The sequence below is a fragment of the Camelus bactrianus genome, chromosome 17, assembly GCF_048773025.1.
Source record: "Camelus bactrianus isolate YW-2024 breed Bactrian camel chromosome 17, ASM4877302v1, whole genome shotgun sequence".
In the NCBI taxonomy this organism is placed as follows: Eukaryota; Metazoa; Chordata; class Mammalia; order Artiodactyla; family Camelidae; genus Camelus; species Camelus bactrianus.
The window spans coordinates 35,698,287-35,719,155 of NC_133555.1; the positions used below are offsets into that span (position 1 = coordinate 35,698,287).

Consider the following 20,869-nt stretch of genomic DNA (forward strand, 5'->3'; position numbering starts at 1 on the left):
CAGGTTTTTTTTACCCACCTTGATTAGTAGCATGCCAAGGCCATTTTTACCACAGGATCTCAAAGCAAGGAATTTTAACAGTAATCTTCTTTTTACTCTAGTTTAAGTATACCACAAGAAGTTGGATAAAAAAAAATGATTAAAAAAATTTTTTTATAAGTTTTAGCTTCAGTAAAAATGGTGAATGTAATTTGTTTCTTAGTCCTTCAGAATTGAATTTCATTGTAAATTACATTAATAATTATATAGTTCTCTACTAGAGTAAAGTCCAGGTTGACTGGATACATTTTAGGTATCAAAAAAGATTATAACCTCTTACTTTAAAGCATTTATTAATTGCACACTTTTAGTTGAGTTAATCAAAATAGATTTTCTAGGGGTTTTTTTGTTAATATAAACAAACTCTTTAGTCCCTCTATGGGCCCTCTTTAACTCTGTGTCTGGTATTGTTTGTCTCCCTCCTCCAACCCCCAATAACCTGCATCCTGTTTCTTTTCCCTTATGTAAGAACACACACTCACAATCTTGCCTGAAGTCCTTTCTGGAACGTCACGGACTGTCTTTGTTGTGGATCTGGATGGCAGAGCTAGGTGATGGCCGGGAAAGTAACCAGAAGCTTCAGGAAGAGGTCAGTTGACATTCAACTTGCTTGTTTCTTAATATACTTTTTTTTTAGGTTGAGAGTATGTGATAATATCAGTGATAATAAATTTAGTGCTGTATTTAGCACTGATATTAAGTAACTATATAATTTCATCATCCCAATATCATTTCTGTAACTATAGCTTTATAAACAACTTGGTAGAAGTGAGTTTGCCCTCTGGTTTTTTCTCCTGTGGTATCTTTTTAAGGTTAGTACTATATAGTTGAGAACTGCCAAGAACAAGATAGAATAATACCATAGTTAAGTGAAAGATCCAGTTTGTTGCTAAAGCCATGGTTTCAAAAAGATGGGAAACCATCTAAAAAATTAGTGAAGAGCTGAATTTTGCATGACAAGAGTAAGAACATTTTGAGGAGTAAGTAACTATTTTAAAAGATCTAAGTAAGTGTATACTGATAGCATTGTTAGTGGCGTTGTTATATTTTATACTGTCCCATGAAATGCACAGTATTTTCTAACTTGATTTAAATGTAGTTCTTTTTAATCGTAATTTCCAAAATAATTCCAAAGTCACTTAACAATATACTTTTAAAAACAAAAGCATGAGAGTGAGCAGATGAGTGACTGTCTTGTCTCTATCCTTCTAGGAGATTTAACAATAAGTAGAAGTTGGGGAAGCCTTGGGGTTCTTGAAGAACTACATTGGGGAGCACTATCTGCATTTTTTTGTGTGTATACAAGACATTTAAATATATATTCATGCATAGTTCCAAAGCTTGTATTGCAGTCACTTGGGAAGCTTTTTCGAAAAAGATATCTAGGATGAGTTCCAGTAGTGTATCTGTTTTAAAAAAAAAAAACCTACCTGGGTTTGAGAACTATTGATGGGGAATATTAATCAAATTAGTCCTGTTTGATACTGTGAGCAGTCACCTGCTCCACAAAATGACCACATTTTGCTGGTCAGTCTTATTAAAACAGTTTTACTTCCCTTCTAGAGGGAAATAATATTGTGACACTTAAATTCTTCTGTGGTTACAAGACTTAAGTCTTAATAAAAGAGTGAAAAAAATTACTACTTCTGCAGAAATGATCTAAGTCCCATCCAGAGGTTTGAAAAGTTAACTATACAAAGTGATGTGATTTTTTTCTTTAATTGTGTTTAATCAGATTATAAAGACTTTGGAACATTTACCCATTCCTACTAAAAATATGTTGGAGGAAAGCAAAGTACTTCCTATTATTCAACGTTGGTCTCAGACCAAGACTGCTGTCCCTCAGCTGAGTGAGGGAGATGGGTATTCTAGTGAGAATACGTCACGTGCTCACACACCACTCAACACACCTGATCCTTCCACCAAACTGAGCACGGAAGCTGACACAGACACCCCCAAGAAGCTAATGTTTCGCAGACTTAAAATTATAAGTGAAAATAGCATGGACAGTGCGATCTCTGATGCTACCAGTGAGCCAGAAGGCAAAGATGGCAAGGAGGACCTTGACCAGTTAGAAAACATCCCTGTAGAAGATGAGGAAGAGTTACAGTCACAGCAGCTACTCACACAACAACTACCTGAATCTAAAGTTGATAGTGAAATTGCTATGGAGGCCAGTAAGCTAGCCTCATCTGAACCAGAGGCTGACACTGAAATAGAGCCTAAAGAAAGCAATGGCACGAAACTAGACGAACCTATTGCTGAGGAAACACCATCCCAAGATGAAGAGGAGGGTATATCTGATGTGGAGAGTGAGAGGAGCCAGGAACAGCCAGATAAAACAGTAGATATAAGTGATTTGGCCACCAAGCTCCTGGACAGTTGGAAAGACCTAAAGGTAAGAAAACATTTTTCTTTATTTTAACCTGAATTAGTCAGGTTTTGAGTTCCATAAAACTTAAGTTGAATTACCTACTTTTCTACCTATGTGTATTTTTGAAAAATGAGATACTGTCTCTCTGTCAGCTGATTATAAATGTTTCAAACATCTTTTAAACCTTGGCAAGAGATATACTAGCCAAACTGATACACAAATGTCCCCCTTTTCCTCATTTACAGGAGCATATCACAACAGTGAGTTCAGTCATTCAAGTGCTCTTTACCTTAAAAAACAAAACCAGAAATCCTTTGCATATGAAATGGGATTCTACATTGAAAGAGTCTATGTAAGAAAAAAGAATGCTTAAAATAATTGGAAATTAGTATTGGATTAACGAGAAATTAATTTAAAATTAAGTGGAAAGCCAAGGTGATTTAGCAGCTTCTCATCAAAAATGATTGAACATAAATTAGTAAAACAACCTTATATGGAACTAGTTCATATTCAGTATCGTTGTTTCTGAAATAGGCCTGCTCTTAAATGCCTGTTTGGTCAAAAGGTGTTACCTGAAAGAAAAATAAAGAGAGTTCTGGAACCCTCACACCTAATACTTATATAATCACTTATTAAAGTATGTAGCACGATGTTCAGGGTTTGCTTTGCAGAGAGCCCAGTCTGGGTCTTGGATAGACACAGGAGTTAATAACAGGGTGAGCCTAGGAGACATGTGATAAATTTTGATTATAAGTGATCTGGATCTGAGATCCCGGTCTTGAGGACCCTGTGGGAACAGGTTACTTCCTAGCTTCTATTTTTCTGTTCTTCCTCTCTTCTGCCAGAGGTGAAGCAACCAAATAAACCACCAATACAGATTTGCAGCAAGATGAACACCTGAATCCTCTCCGTTCCCAGTTATGACTACAAAACTTGCCCATTAGATACTACCATTTGACCCATAAGGAACTGTCCTTAAACTGAGCAAAATGAGTAGATGGTTGTTTGTGCACTGTTCTTATTTTTGGCATTCATAATTTGCTGTTTTGAGACCCTTCTTTAAGTATGGTGTGGTTTCAGCTCTCGTTTACCCATTTGAGCTCTTACTCAAGCTACTCTTTGATTGCTCACAGTTCAACGTAAACTCAGCCTTATTAAGCCTTATGATATCTGACCTTTTTATAAATATAAAAGGAAGGATTCATAGTTAATCTGTTTATGACATAACATGTGAACGCAGGAACTGGAGTTTGAATTAATTGAAAGAGCTGCTGGGACAGTTACTTGTGTGAACCTTTATTTAAAGCCTGCTTTGTGAAGGCACAGGAGTCCCTGGAAGAAGTCCTTGTGTTTGGAGACTGCTAGTAGGGCCTGTACTATGACTGGCTCAGTAAGGAAGGTGGAAATGGAGACAAGCATACAGGTGAACATAGAAAAGGCCTTATAGACATAGTTTTAGAGAGAGAGTGGGGTTGTAGACCTAGTAGTTCACTTTTGCCTGAGAAGGCTCTGGTTGACATAATTAAAAAAAAAAATAGTCATCTTAATTTCTCAAAAACCTGTCTCTTCTTAAAATCTGGGGAAAGTAAGATTTTTATTTCTCTATATGGTAGGTTTTTTAAAATTATAATGATATATCTGGAATATCCTTAACTCAATTAAGTATAACTGGTAATTTAAACTCACACTCCAGACATAAATTTTTTTGAGTCCTACAAAATTATTTCTCCCCCTCTCTGTTATCCTTTTCATTCCTACCTGAAAGATCAAAGTGGTTGTATAGCACTATGTAGCTTGGTGATCCTCTTGACTTGAGGTTTAACACTTTATTTGTACTTAAAATATATCCATCCTTCTTAACTTTCATACTTTGGATTTATCCTAATTCTAAGCATCAAGGAAGTCATTAAATAAAATTCTCCTTTAGATTTTACAATTTGCTCTGGAATCATTACCCATCTAGAACTGCATTACTGAGAAATGTTTTTACTTGATTGAACTGTGATGTTTTATTATGCATTTGTGCTAGGGTTCTTAATTCATCTGTCATTCTAATTAACATTTACCATGGTTCTAATTTCAAGACTGATTATGTTTGTCCTTTTTAAAAAGTGCTTTAGCTAGGGAACCCATAATTTGAACATGTCTTAGAGAAACACCTTGACTTGATGTGATTACTATATATCCATACTATCCCGGCATTGAAAGAGTTAACTACTTCTGTCTGACTTCCACCTGTGTGTTCAAGTAGATATTGGTAGAAATGGATATGTGTTATTCAGCCAACCTTTATTAAGCACCTGTTCCCAAGCACTGTTAGTTTCTGATGTTAATTCCAAGATTATATAAAAAAGCACTGAACTAAGATTGCAGTACTTTAGCCACTCCAAGCTTCCCTGTCCTTCGTGGGCCACTGTAACATTGCTGGACACATGTTCCACTTGGCCTTTCTACACACTGGATGGAGTGAAGAACTGAAAGAGGTTGCTTCAGATTTCTTAATTTTGCTGTAAAGGCAGACTATAGGGATCATCAGTAAATGAAAGAGGGTGGGAGGGAAGGGAATGAAGCTTCATGAATTACTCTTTGTCCTCCCAGATCTGATGATGATCCCCCTTGTAACTTGAACCATTTCCATCTAGCTTCTCAGGGCAGCAAGGAGCTTGTTAACATCACCAGCTGACCATGTGTCTCCTTTTCTCAACTCCATTTTCAACTCCGTGCTGAAGAAAAACAAGAACCTAGCGTGCATTCTGTGAAGAAACAGGAAGATGGTTGGGAAGTTGGATGATGCATGAAAAATATAATAGGTGAAAAGAGGACAGAGGTGGTTAACTCTGGCGCCGGCGTTATTTTGGTGCGTCCATTGCCGACAATGGATGTCGTTCTGGGAAAATCCCGACTCCTGGCGAGAAAGGATTAAGTGAGCTACTTTTTCTATACCTCTATACACAGGACCACTGCCTTGGCTCTACAAGGCTTACACATTTTTGACACCTAAGTAGACCTCAACAAGAAGCATCACTTAGCACATTGTTGCATGTGAGCATACGTTCATTTTCATATGGAAATTACCTGGGCTACATTTTCAGCAGGGAACGTGTGCATTTATTCCTGTTTGCAAAAGGAATTGTTGTACATCATCCCTCATGCTGAAAATATACCCTAGACTTCAGAGCAAAACAGCTGGTTATAAGTTGATTAATTATAACATGACTGGAAAATCTTCATTCATTTGGATCATGAGAAGAGGTAAGGTTCCTGTGAATTTGGCAGTTTCATTTGCAGTTAGACAGCTGATAGACTGTGATGGCTAGTGATTCCAGAGCCTCTCTTGTAAACACTTAGGTTACAGGATATGTCTCTCTCTTGATGATGAAGTCTGAGTAGTTACAGTTTCACCTGGATTAGATCATTTAGGGACATTTTGTATGTGTGATAAATTGGACTTTTCTTAAGGACAATTCTTACTGTCTTTTTCGTCTTTATCTGAAGACGTTACCTTTAATTAAACATTATTTTCCTAGAAAGTTAAGCATTAAGCTCTATAGGAGGTCTAAATAAAACAGAGTTACCCAACTGAAAAGTTTTGAGTCACTGCTTAGAATTTTGGCTCATAACTAATATTGTATGTGAAATCTACTGTGTAACATTTTAAAATGAAATGATGTCCCCTGGATTTCTGTAATAAATTTCAGAATCCTTAATAGAGATTATTCTGTATCTGTAAGGATCACTATTACTTATCCTTTTCTTTAAAATTCAAGATTGCCTTTGTGGAGCACTATTTTAGGTACTACTACATTGAATTTTTTTTAATTAAATATCTCACTTGATAAAAAGCAAATATGGTCTAAAACTCGTTAGTAGTCCATTTTTTTAATTTAATTTTTTTATTGAAGTATAGTTGATTTACAATGTTAGTTTCAGGTGTACAGCAAAGTGATTCCATTATACATAGATACATATATGTATTTTTCAGATTCTTTTTCATTTTATGTTATTGTGAGAAATGGAATATAGTTCCCTGTGCTATACAGTAAGTTCTTATTTTTTTGTTGTTTTTATTTTTTAATTATCAGATATTTTCATCTAAATTATGGCTGGCCCAATCTGCCCTGCTGCCTGTTTCTATAAAGGAAATTTTTTAGGAAACACAGCCAAGCTTGTTCATTTACATAGTCTGTGGCTGCTTTTGCACTGCACTGGTAGAGTTGAGTAGTTGCTTCAGAGACTGGATGGCCAACAGAACCTAAAATATCTACTGTCTTGTCCTTTACAGAAAAAGTTTGCCAATATGTAATTAAACAATAAGCTACAGAATCTGGCAGCTCTGAACATTCTGATTTTGAATGATGTCATTTTGACACTTTATTCTTTTGGATGAACTCTTGTTTCCCTAAAGGTATAATGATCATGTTTCCATAGTTCATGAAGTTACTTTCTTTTTTTTTTTAAGTCTTGACTCTGTTTAGGGAAAGTTAATTTAAGTGATTTGGATGTAGGGCTGTCTGAGAAGTGGAGGAATATATATGTTATAGAATTACTGACTAGAAGACAGCTTTAAGGAATATTGTTCTTCCCTCAGGACCATGAGCAAGTTAGTTGGAAACTTAAGAAGAGACTTTTCAAGTACAGATAAATTGGTATGTTCTAGTTTTATATATAACCATAATGAAAATATGTAAATTGTCCTTCTTAATGTTCTTAACTTTTGATTCTGATAGAATTTCAGACTTACAGGAAAACTGCAAGAATACTATTCTTTATGTACTCTTAAGTAATACACATTCTAGTGACAAATCAGCTCAAAGTTTCTCTAAACCCTTCATCCAGTTTCCCAGTATTAACATGTTACCAAATTTATCATTTACTATCATTTTCTCTTAATTTTTTTTATTTTTAAAGGTTAAGTTACAGATATGATGCCCACTGCCCTTAGATATTTAGTGTATATTTCATAAAAACAAGGACATTCTTCTATATGACTTGAGTATACTTACCAAAATCAGCAAATGACAGTGACACAATACTATTGTTTCACAGACCTCATTCAAATTTTGCCAGTTGTGCACATAATGTCCTCTATAGAGAAAAAAAAAATTCTGATCCAGAATCTAATCAGAGATCAAGTATTACATTGACTTGTATCTCTTTAGTATCCTTTAATGTGGAATAGTTTCTCAGTCTTTGTCTTTTTTAGACTTCACATTTTTGAAAATTTTTTAATTTTTTAGGATATTTCTTAATTTCGGTTTGTCTGAAGTTTTGTTTGGATTCAGATTATACATTTTTGTCAGAAATATTGTGGTAGTGTTCTTCACATGATGTTGATTTATCCCATTTACTGGTATTGTCAACTTTGATCACTTAGTTAAAGTTGTGTCTGCCAGGTTTCCGCAATGTAAAGTTAGTAGTTTTCCCTACACATAGGAACACCTTTGGAAATAATTTTCTGTTTTTTGTGAAATTTATCCATCCAGTGAATTGGTCTGAGTCATTAACAACTATGATTGTTACCAAATGGTAATTTTCTAATCCATTATTCTTTTTACTTTTTGATTGGCATTCTTTTGTAAGCAAGAGCTTCCCATTCTCTCCCATTTAGTTATTCATTGATTTATATCAGTTTAGACTCATGGATTCTTATTTTATTCAGTGAATTATGATCCATTCTATTTTTTTATTTGGTGCTTAAATTATACATTATTTGTCCAGTGGGAGACACTTTATGTTTGTATCTGTGTGATTTTGACATGTTTTCATTATTTTTTTTAGCCTGGTACAACATACTGTTCCAGGCTTATCTTGTACTTTTCCCTTACCCAGCACTGAAATCAGCCATTTCTTCCTGAAGCTCTGGTTCCTTATGGTGGGAAATTATATTTAGAAACCAAGATCTGGGCTCTAGATGAAGTCTTTCCTACTGGGGCATTGCTTGTAGGAGCTGTCAACAGACTGTAAAGTATGTATATTTCTGTATACAGGTGAATGAATGTGTGTATACATGTTGTACTTGACTTCTCTATCATTTCTCTTGGTTTTCGTTGTTACTCTGAGACTACACCCTCTTCTGAATCATTTGAGTTTCCTTCTGTGACTCTCACCTATATGTTAAATAGTTCACATCATCTCCTTTTTGCCATTTTACATTCAGGCTCCTGTCATTTCTTACTTACACTGTTGCAGCAGCCTCCTCTATTTGTCCTTCTTGTCCTATTCTTTTCCCCCTTCATATTGTCCTGTATTATGCTCCAGTGATATCTTTTAAAAATATAGATATCATCAATAGGAATCTCTAGTAGCATCCCCAAGATACCCATTATTCAAAGAACAAAGCCTTTAGGGTATGGTATGGGTGGTACTTCTATGTTTATCTAATCTTTTTGCCCCCAGATTTCTCTTAAACACTCAGTGCATGAGTCACAACAGGCTGTTCATATGAATCCACCTTTCCATGTCCTTGTACTGTTCTCTTTGCTTGGAATATCTCCTCCTCTCTTCCTTTTAAAAATCCTTTATTTAGACTTAGAATTGCAGGTCATCCTCTGTGATGCTTTTTCTTTTTCTGTATTTTTAGACAGTGGTAGCAGTCTTAGCAGATTACTAAGATTACTTGCTTAGGTACTTGTTTTCCCTCACTGGGTCATGGTATCTTCTAGGGCGGAGAAGACTCCTTAATCATTGTAGTAAGAGTTACTTTTACTATGGTATCTTTATAGTAATGATTATAAAAATAAGTTGCCACTTAATAATAGCGAATGACTACTGTGTGCCCCCTGTAATCTGTGCTACATTCAGTAATCAAGTTTTCTTTTTGGAAATACACATTTGTTCGTGTCAGAGACTTATTTAAAACTTTTAAATGGTTCTTCATTACACTGTTAAAATTAAATCCACTTTTCTTGCATACCATGACATAACCTGGTCCTTATTTATTCATCCTTACCTCAAGCCTTTCTGGCTCACCAGTGGGACTATGCTACTAATGTTCATATATACACATAATACACACACATACATACATATATACATATCTACTCATTCCTGAAGACTTTCTTTTGTTAAGATGTCTCTTCTCATTTAAGTTTCATCCTTTCCCCTGAAAGCCATTCCTCTTCGTTGAAGACAGAGTATTCTGCCCTTTCTATGTGCTCTTATAGCATCTTTTCCATTCATAGCAGATAACATCTCATAATTGTACATTATGCAAAGGCAGAGACTGTCTTGGTCACTCACGTCTCCCCAGGGCACTGTGAGAACATAGTATGTAGTTTGGCACTTCATAAATATTTCAATGAGGAAGTAAAGAAAGTCCGTCTTTTTCTGTGGTACCACACTGCTGCTTGAATCCATAGTATGTATATTTTATTTGATAGGTAGTCAGAAAATATTTGAACGACTGTCATGTAATCTTTACAACCCTGTAAAGTAAGTGGTGGTGTTTTTATCAGCTGTAAAATGGAAACAAACAGGCCATGAGGTTGTAACTTAGCTATAAATGACATAGCTGAAAATTGATTCAGGTCTTCTGATTTAAATCCTACCTTCTTTCCATTCCTTTTTCTGATCCAGCAAATAGTGTTGCTACATCTTTGCTAGATAATTCATGCAATTATGTATCTTTGGTGAATACTTTTCAGATTTCTCTCAGTCTGTTTCTGTTTTAGTAACTGTAATTCCAAATTCATTCTTAAATCATGGAAACTACCATTTTAGTGTTTTGTGCAAGTATCTTTTTTTTCTTAATGCTGCAGAGATAAATCTGTGATCCATGATTGAACTTCAGCATATTTTCAGAATCCTTAAAATCCTGTGCAGAACTGGGGTTTTCTGGGGCAAGGGTCCATAAATACAAGCAGCTTCTCAAACAGGAATGTGTATAAATGTGAGTTAGAAAAGGAATGAACTGTGGTCCAAAAATGTTTTGTGGATGATCTTAACTGCAGTTGACTAGTGCAACATATAACTACAGTGAAATCATTGGAGGGGCTGTGGTGATTTCTAAGTTTCAATTAGAAAAATTATAGGGAGGTAAATTTGAAAAGTGTAAGGAAAAATCTTAGATTTGGAATTAATTTGCCTAGAAAACAGAAATCTAAAATTTGAAAAATATTTTTCTACCTAATAAAACTGAAAAAGGAGGAAAATAAATAAATAAAATTTGAAAAACATTTAATCATCATGACCTTGATTATTCTTCAGTGATTACTTACTGGCATGAAAGCACTTTTATTTTTCTGTACACATATTTTACTGCTGGGCTTAGGGAGGCCTTGAAAGCAGGCACGTTGTCAGCTGTTCACCTTGTTTTTCAGTACTGTCATAATCCCAGCACATTATAGGTGTGTGTTGAATAAAACTGGGTGTTGCTAAGGTAGATTCTTTGAATTAAAGTCAAGGAGGGTAAGGTAAGAGAAGGAGGAGATTAGAGGGACAAGTTTAAACTGAATGGCAGTGAACTAGGAAGGCTTTTTAAGGTATAGTCCTTGATAAAGTGGAACATTTAGAAGTTGCCTTGGAAATCCCCAGGTTCCTTAGGCCTTTGCCTGAGACCTCATAGCCCCCTCATTGTTTATCCTGAATGCAGTCACAATGCACAGAAGTCTTTTGGTTCTATGTCCACAGCTGCTTCTGAGGCATCTTTTGATTTCTAAAATTCCTGCACATGACAAAATTCAAAAGGCATACTGCAGAATATTTTGCTCCTAACTCTGCCACACGTCCTGTTCCCTGGAGGCAACTAATACAACTACTTTCTTGTGTAGCCTTCCAGAGATAATTTGTGCATATTATATGTACGTATTTTGCCTTTTTTTTTTACAAAGCTGGCACCACTGTTAAGCTCCTTTTTAATATTTTGTAAAGATTGTTTCGTACCAGATTATGAAGAATTTATTTTTCATAGCAGCATAATATTTTATTGTACAGATATACCCTAATCAGTTCTCTCTTGATCATATTAATCAGTCCCCTCTTTTGACCATTTGGTTGATTGCTTTCTTTAGCTTAGCAGCAAGTACCTTTTAGAGCACATTCACATGTGTGGTAATATACATGTTGGATAAATTACTAAAAGTAGTATATTTATGTCATAGTCTGTGTTATTTGTAATTTTGATAGATATTACCAAATTGTTCTTCATAGTTGTACCATTTTAACTCTCATCAGCAATGTATGTGCATAAGAGTGCTTATTTCACTATATCCTTGCCAGCACAAATATTGTGTAACTTTATTTTGGCCAGACTGATAGACAAAAATGGATTATTATTGTAGTTTTAATTTGCATTTCTCTTACGCATTAAACATTGAATATATTTACATTCGTATTTAAAATTTTAAGAACTGTGTCCATATCTTTTGCCCATTTTTCTGAGTGGCTGAAAACTGAAATTAGATCTTACTATCTTTTGTTTCCTGGGAGCCCAGCTGTCTAAAATTAAAAGAGTGTTTCTTGAAGAGTTTAAAAGAATAAATAAAATTTCTACCCCCTTTTCCCCTCACTCTCCCTTCTTCTGCCCATCTCATGTTATGAGAGACATGGATATTCTAAATTTTTTTTCCAGTCAAATCTCAGGACCTCTGTGACCTAATGGAGACACGCCTACCCTCACTTTTTGTAATACAGTTTGTGAGATTAAAATGGTAGACTCTTAATGCTTTACTGGGATATGATGATAAGTCATGGTTATAGAACCATTGTCACTGAAAGCGTTTCACAGAACTTACACTGATAGAAAAGGAGCTAGGGTATATATTTGCCCAGTAATTTTTTTTCTTTTTAGACTTGGAGTTGTGTAACTCCATAGACATTGAAGTTATATGTTGCACTAGTGTGTAGAATTGTGAATCAGGTTTCTTTATACTCTGCTATTACTCAAAGATAAGTGTTTTAATATCTTTAGCCTAAATAACTAACAGAACTGATTTAACCATATATTTTCCAAGATGGTTTGTCAGTAAGCCATGTGGTTTCAGTGGGAACCAAATGAGGTTACATTTTATCATTTTGTTTCTCTTTCTTACCTCTTCTAAATTTTCAGTGTTCGGTAAATTCAGATAAATTTGGTATGTTTGCTTCTAAGCCTAAAACTTTAGAAATGGCTGAATATCCTGAGAATATGGTAGAAGTTTTTTGAAATCTTTTTCTAATGTATTCAGTTGTCTTGGAAAAGCTGCTCTCTAAAATGTAACTAAATACATAAACATATTCATATATACGTACACACATATGCACAAATGTATGGTATTCTCAGTATCTTAAAATAGTTTCAACATTGCTTAGAGAAATAAAGGTTATGACAAAACCATTAATGAACTGAACACTAAAAAAATGAATCTCATTCAAACATTCCTTCTCAGTTAACACTAACAGGTTCTTTTCTAATGAGTGATTATCTTTCTCAACCAAAGTCTCACTGTTACAGTAATTGGCAGTGCAGTTCAAATACAATGCAGATCTGTTATGAAATTAAAATGCATTGATTTCATAAAGTCAGTAAGAACGATATGGAAGAAGTTGTAAAGGAAATATACTAGGATAGTAGTCTACTAGAAGCATTTTGAGAAAGAAAAATGAAAAGATTCTGAGATACTCCTGGGAAAAGAATGTTGTTGCATCATATTATCAGTTAGTTATTTGGGAAAAGTACATCAAAAAACATCAACAGTTGACTCATCTTTTGGGAAAGAATTAAAGTTTTCTCTCACATACTGATTTTGGGATTACAAATAAATGTTAGTGAGTTGGTGAATTTGCAGATACAGGATCTATGAATGATGAGAGTTAATGTAATCATAAAATATGTGGCTTTTTGTGTCTGGCTGCTTTTACTTAGCATAGTGTTTTCAGGCTTCATCCGTGTTGTGGGATGCATCCGTAGTTAATTCCATTTTATAGCTGAATAATAACGTAATTGTATGGATATCATTTGCTACACGTCTTTGTATGAGCCAATATGAGATTTGGTGGGGGAGCATATAAACCTAGATGAAGACTTTTTATTTCCCTAATTCTAGAAAAACTCATCTTCATTATTTCTTAAAATATTACCTTCTCTCCTAGAACTCTTTTTACATGAGGTGGCACTTTTAACTTCTAGCCTCCATATGTTACAGTTTAGCGTTCGTATTTTCTTGTCCCCTCATGCTGCTTTTTTGTCTGCTCTCCCGGCTATAAAAATGGCACCTTGCTCAGAGTCTCTTTCTCTTTTTTGTTCTTATTCTTGCTATCAGGAAAAAGATTTGGTTGGCATGTACTACACAATTTTATCTGTACTTGCTAACAAGGAAAAAGTAGTTTAAAAGTTAAATGTTATTACAGAATACACAATATGATCTCTATATAATAAAAAATAAAAAATTATACTCATTGTAAATTATTTTGTACTCCAAGCCTTGTTTAACTCAATAACACTCAATATCAGTGTTAAGTTTTTATCTTTTCTAGGAAAAGTAAGCAGTCTTATAAAGTATTGTTTTGTAATTTTGTTTTAGTTCTTTTTCTGCTGTCTGTTCTGTCAGTTCATTTGGGATGTGTTAAAAATGTGCTGGAGTGCTTTGACAACAAAAGCCCCCGTGCAAGCAAAGCATGCACTCTACCACTGAGCTATGCCCTCCACCCACTGAGAGTACTTTTTGAAACTGTTGGAAGAAAACATTCCAGCTTAGGCCCACGTTAATGACCTGTTAGTAGTAGATGTCTTATTCAAATGTTTTTTGTTTGTTTTTTAACTAAAAATGGATATTCTAAAAACCATATAATTAAAAGTAAATTTTTTTCCCATGAAAGAATGTGTTTACTTAGAATCTATTTTCTTAACATATGAACAAACCAGGTTTCCACAGATAACCATCATAGAACTTGGGCTGTCTTTGTGTCCACAAATTAAAAACATCTCCACACACAACACTTATAAAGGGAAGTTGTTTGCATTGGTATTGTATGAGCTTATCAGTGATTCAGTGTGTATTGATCAGTTTCTGAAGATTGATTTTGAGCCTTTGACTGAAGAGGAGTGATTGGCCAAGGGTAGGCTGTTCTAAGCATTGGAAAAAGTTTATAATGTTGCAGAGGTAAACTTATTAATCTGACCCTCGAAATACATTAATGTTTATGGTTACATATGAGGCCTGTAAACGGCAATCCTACCAGGGATAAAAGAGAATAGGTTTAGTGATTTTAAAAAGCATGAGATATGCAATATTTTGAGCTTATTTAATACTATGTGGTTGATTTCTGCAAATTTTGTTGATCTATTCAGGAAGTAATTGAGTGTTGATTGTATGCCAGACACTGTTCTAATACTAGAGATACAGCAAAGAATAAGACAATCTTGGCCTTTAAGGATTATAGTTTGAGTATATATGAATTTGTGTGTTAGCTGGGAATAGCACCAAGACAGCAAAGAAATAAAACAGGGTGATTTGTAAAGAATATTAGGTGGAGTGGGAAATCAGATTCTTTAGGCCCCACGAGGGCAGTGTTGGTCCCAGAATTTAGGTCTCTTGACTCACAATTCAGTGTTCTTTCATAATATACCAGTCTCTTGAGTAGAGTTCCTAACAAAGTAAAGTGATTTTAGATGAAAGATTACTGTAAATGGAGCCAACTGCAGTGGATATTGTGCCCTGCTGATATGACATGGATATTCCAAACAGTCTTCCAGATCTTGTAGACTAACACTGTTGCCATTTATTCACACAACAGAATGATCTTAAGAAGTGTTACAGTAATCTTTACGTGACTGCTTTCTTCTCAGTTTTCATTTTTATGGGACTTTGGAAAAATTCTATTGCATTTTAGGGCTTCATAGTAGATAATCTGAGTCTCCAGCTTATAATTTGTATACAGCTTTGACATTATGAAGAAGAGTATCAAGTTTGTAATTCCTAGTGCTTGGGTGTATGTTAATAGAACTTGTTTCCATTGGTGTTAGGCACACACTAATAATAGCTTTTGGTCACTAGTCAGTAGTATCCATTTTGTGAACATCAGAATACTTTTTTAAAACATTGAAGTATATTTGACAACAGTGTATTAGTTTCATATGTACAGGTGATCAGAATACGTTTTCTACTTAGCAGTTGCTCTAAATTTTTGAATGGAATTAAGAATATATCTTTGAGAAGCATTTCCTCTCATACATTAATTGCCACCACATAATGGGTCCCCAGCTAGAGGTCTGAAATAAATTACTGTAAATGTTTGTAGTGAATACTTGTAATGCCAAGACCTTATGCAAAAGAAACTAAATGGGTTAAAATTATGTAATTCTTAGTTGACACATGTATCCCTCAGTATGTCTGTTTTAAGCACCCTTTGTGAATGAACATGTCATCTTTTGGAGTGCCTAGGTTTACAGAGTACCTAATGCAACAGTCATTTTCAAGCTTTTTAAAATTAGCAGAATACATATTTCCCTATATTGTGAGTAGATGCTGATAAATGGCATTCTTTCTTTTTCCCAAGTTTGGTAACCCCTCTGAGAGTGGACAGAGAATTGAGACAGAGCTAAAAGTATCAGCTTTGTCCTTCCTATCTTTATCCCTGACTTATCATACCTACAGCTAGACATCAACAGTTAGACAACTCCAGGCATCCCTCAGAGGAACAGATTGGAATTCATCCTCTCTGCAGGCAGAAGCACCCCAAGAGGAGAAAGAGCCCAGATGGCTCTGAGGACAGGCATGCATAGTTCTTTCTCTCAGATTCTCCCTTGTGAAGAGGAGTGAGTGAAGGCTGTTAACAGATGCCGGTAGTTCACTGGTTCTCAACCTTCCCTGGATATCAGGATCATCTGGGGATCTTTTAAAAAATGCCTGGGACCCATGCCCAACTTTTAGATATATTTTGTCTGGGACAGTATTTCTATAAAAGTTTCCTGGAGTGGTTTAATTGTGCAGCCAGAGTTGAAAATCACAACTCTAATGGAAATCCTACATAGGAAAGAGAGGCTAGGATGGAGGATGCCACCTACATTTGTGCGTAAATCCCCAAAATGGTACTCTTTCCCAAAATAATGCTGCTGTGTCATCTAGTACAGATGATAAAAGTACTCTGAAATCAGACCATATGATAGCATCATAACCTTGGGCAAGTTGCTAAGCTTTTTAACTAAGTTTTCCCATTTGTAAAGTGGAGATAATGATTTCAGTGGGTTTTTGTGAAACTCAAATAAGATAATGCACTTGAAATGCTTAGCATAATACCTGGCACGCAGGATAAGTGCACATTTAATTATAACAATCATTATCTTTATTAGATAATTTATCAGCATGAGTGGAGTATTGAAGGATTTTTAAAAATCTGTATTCAATTTTTAATTTTTTTTAATTGAAGTATAGTCAGTTTACAATGTTGTATTAATTCCTGGTGTACAGGATAGTGATTCAGTTATATATATTCTTTTTCATTATAGCCTATTATAGGGTATTGGATATAGTTCTCTGCTATACAGTAGGACCTTGCTGTTTATCTGTTTTATATATAGTAGTTAGTATCTGCAAATCTCAAACTCCCAATTTATCCCTCTACCTCCCCCCTTCCCCCCCGGTAACCACAATTTTGATTTCTATGTCAGTGAGTCTGTTTCTGTTTTGTATATAAGTTCATTTGTCTCTTTTTTTAAGATTCCACATGTAAGTGATAATGGTATTTGTTTTTTCTCTTTTTGCCTTCACTGTGTATGACAGTCTTCAGGTCCATCCATGTTTCTGCAGATGGCATTATTTTATTCTTTTTTATGGCTATGTAGTCTGTTGTGTGTATATTCCACATCTTCATCCAGTTGTCTGTTGATGGACATTTTAAATCTATATTCATATAGATTGCCCTGTATCTGTAGTCTACATTTGTCACTTTTAATGACAACTGAATATTACATCTTGACCTTTCCTCAGTTGTATGATGTATGGGTTATTTCATTTTCCACAATTGTTGCTAGGACCGGCAATCATGTGGAAACAAGAGTTCTTTGATTTTCTTGGACTATAGTTCCTTAAAAATGGGATTACTGAGTCATATAGGTATGATCAGTATTATGAGATTACTCTAAAGGAAGGGTTTCATATGATGTACCATTGAGAATGTGTGGGTTTGCCATTTGTATACTCAACCAGGTGACTGGATAAGTAAGTGTGTGCCCAAGAGCTACTTATGGACTAGAACAGTGAGAGATTCTCAGGAAACAATCATTTCTAGGCTTTAGATTCATACAGCAAGAAAAGATACCTCAAGGCTTAAAAACATAGTTTACATTTCTCAAGAACAGTTTTGGTAGAGTATTAGATGGTATTTGAGGAGCAACAATGATCTAATACTTATTTTTCATTTTTTAAAATAACAATAGCAGTATAAAAGTAGATATTACATTTGACCATTAGCCAAGTTGGTTTTGTACTTAACAGAAAAATATGCTGAATAGCAGGATTTTGTCTTTACACATGAAATATTTCTGAAGTGTTTTTATATAGCTGAGTTATTACTAACCTTTCTTCTGTTAAGTAGGGATGGCAAGTGAGATGTTAGAATTGTTTGTGTGAAGGCTCTCAGTTAAGGGACTATAGACAACTTCATTTTATATGCCGAAGGCATGTGGAAATTAAGATGATCAGGAGATGTGTTCCTGCCAGAAATAAAATGCTCTAGTTACTTAGTATGCTACTTGGCTAATGTAATGTGATCATACAAGCCTGGTAGACTTTTAAAAATGTGTGTGTTTGTGCTGTGTTTTTACTTGTTTTTATGGAAACAGGATCTGTTCTTATCTAAAGCCAAATAGAAGACAAATTTTGGAGAATAATTAAATACCAGACTGTTCCTTTGCATTTCTTTGTTGCCATGTGAAATCATTCAGCTTCAAAGCAATCATCACTTCCTCTCTACACTAATAATCCTTCTTGTGGTTTATTTTTTGCAGGAGGTATATCGAATTCCAAAGAAAAGTCAAACTGAAAAGGAGAACACAAGTAGGTATTCAGAGATACTTTATGTATATGGCTTTACAAATATTGTTTTAGAAATATGCAGAGGTAACATAAGGACTTCAGCTATTTTGTTTTGAAACTAGATAATATGTAATTAGGTAAGTGAAATATTTGGTGTAAGTTTGAAAACATGCACTTTTATTCTTTCTTAGTAGATTTTTGTCAAAGGAGATGTCCCTTTACCTGTGTTGTTGCTTTCCTTGAAGTCATGGTCTTTTAGTAGTTTTTTCTGTCATTCGTTTCTCTAGAGCAGACTTTCTTAAACCCGTACTCCTAGAAGTCTGTAAATTTTTTCCCTCTAGATGGTTGTATGCAACATCCTTGGTGAGCATCCTTTTTTCTGAGGAAAATTCAAAAGTTGCATCAGATTCTCAAGGAGTCAGTGCCCCTCAAAAGGTGAAGAGTCATAATTACAGAACAAATAATGAGACCATTGCAGTCTGATTTCTGGGCTTTACCACTTGGTTAGGTTTCCAGCATACTTCTTTTGAGATTAAAGCAATGGAATCAGTTATCTTGGCTATTGTCTGTCTCTTGTGCCCTTCCAGCACTGACACAGTATAGGGTGAAGGAGACAGAATAATCATGTTTAGACAGAATAATCATGTTTTTGGTCTTCTTCTTTATTTTTTACATGAAGAGCTTTTCATATCTTAAATCTTACTAGTTAAATAACCTTACTGGTTAAAGCCCTATAAAGTGTTCTTTACATCATTGTTTTATCTTTTGGGTATTTTTAATTCTACTGGTTTAGTCTCTTCATAGCTAGATACCCTGCTTTAGGGCCACGAAGAATTCTTCTCATAAGAAAGCAGGCATGCATGATTGAGAGGGACTGGTTGGCAGAAACCAGTGACACTACTACATAATGTTGATCATCAGAGGCTAGCTCCTCTGGGCCCCCTGAGTTGAAATCATTAGCAAGATAGGCAAAGCTTAAATACCCACCAGGCCCCTCCCCCAGTATTTTGCAAATATCTTGTATGGCCTTCTGAGAGATGTGGGGCATGGGCTGTAATGGACAGCTATAATCTTTTCAGGGAGCAGCTGTTTGTGTGCCAACTTTAGTCTTAGCTTCACATATGGAACCCCCTCCCATCTCAGACTTTCAGATTAAAGAAATGCTTATAATGCAGGCCTGACTTCTGTTACCCCTCAATGTCATGCAGTTAAAAAGCTTAGAACTTTCAGAATTCATAAGAATTGTGAAATACTTTGGGAAATATGTAGTCTAGCTTTATTTTCATTTTATAATATGAGAAATAAGGCCTGAATAAATGAGATGATTTTTTTTGCCTCACATATTCTGAGAAGCTGAACCAGAATATAAACTGTTGGAATGATTCCTTTTTTTTTTTTTATTTTACCAAAATATAGTGAAAGAATTGTCACATTTTAAGGAAATTGACACCAGGGCAATGAACCTGGGTTTGAAGGAGGAAATAGAGTAGTCATGGGCAGATCCAGATGAAACTAGATAATAATACTTCATGGAAGGATGTTGTACTAATACATTGTGAGCTGAACAGTTTGCTTTAATTGTACAGCATTTTCTGTCAGCATGTGGTATGAGATGAGTTAGTTCTGTTACCTTCTCACTGATAAATCCTCATACATGGCTGTGTTTATGTAACTGTTTGGTAAATAAGTGGAGTTTTGGGCCATCTAAAAGAACTATGAGAATGGTATTTGCAAACCTGACCCTGATGCTCAGGAAAAAAACTGATAGCATGTTTTTCTGAGAAGAGAAGGAAAAAATATAATTAATGTTTATTGAGAATCTACTTTGGCTGTGAGAGATATTTTATAAGAAATTCTCTCCTCATGAAGAGGCAGTATAATTAGTCAGGTAGCAGTACTAATATGCACAAAGCAGCAGCATGTAATACCAGTCAATTTGTATTGAAATGTTAACTGGTGGGATTTAGACTTCTTAGGAAAATGAGAGACTTGGTGGCACGATAGGTGGAAAGTAGTACTTAGGACAACTTTTGGGAGCAGTGGCAGTGGAATTGGGTGAGGATAACATAAATGAGAATCATCTAGGTAAAGAGACTGGAAAAGGTTAACCACTATCTTGAATAGAAAGCTGGCATTCTTGTTTTTGAAGATACAGCTCTCTGATAATTTCCTGAATAATCACCGATTATCACCTATATTTGAAATATTTGTCTTTTGAAATTGCGGTTTGTAGAAAGTTGTCTAATCCTTTTTTTTTTAAAAGAGACTTTTCTTAATTGAGGTTTTTATGCTTAGCATGCCAGTGTGCTCTTCTACAAATTGTAGATACGCAGAGTTACGGGGCAGTGGTAGGCTTTTACATTTTGAACTGACAAACAGACTGCCTTACAGGAACATATTGAGAGCATGTGTTCCCCAGAACTTGTTAGAAATGATGAAGGCTTGGACTGAGACTTTGGTGGAGAAAGGTAGAGAAGGGCATTGACGGAAGAGACTTTCAAGAAGT

The 20,869-nt window shown here is 35.1% G+C and overlaps 1 protein-coding gene across 6 annotated transcripts in view; it reads left to right on the forward strand.

Moving 5' to 3' along the window:
- Positions 1-20,869, forward strand: part of SETD2 (SET domain containing 2, histone lysine methyltransferase) — a 114,511-nt gene that overhangs the window by 57,204 nt on the left and 36,438 nt on the right. For 2 of the 6 annotated variants that reach the window (XM_074345018.1, XM_074345019.1), the window contains exons 12-14: positions 509-628; positions 1,775-2,437; positions 18,336-18,384. In XM_074345018.1, the coding sequence (XP_074201119.1) occupies positions 509-628; positions 1,775-2,437; positions 18,336-18,384 (832 nt within the window). Of the gene's footprint in view, positions 1-508; positions 629-1,774; positions 2,438-5,055; positions 5,337-7,001; positions 7,060-18,335; positions 18,385-20,869 lie in introns of those variants that run through there. The other 4 variants (XR_012500014.1, XR_012500015.1, XM_045520669.2 and 1 more) reach the window with 4 other exon arrangements.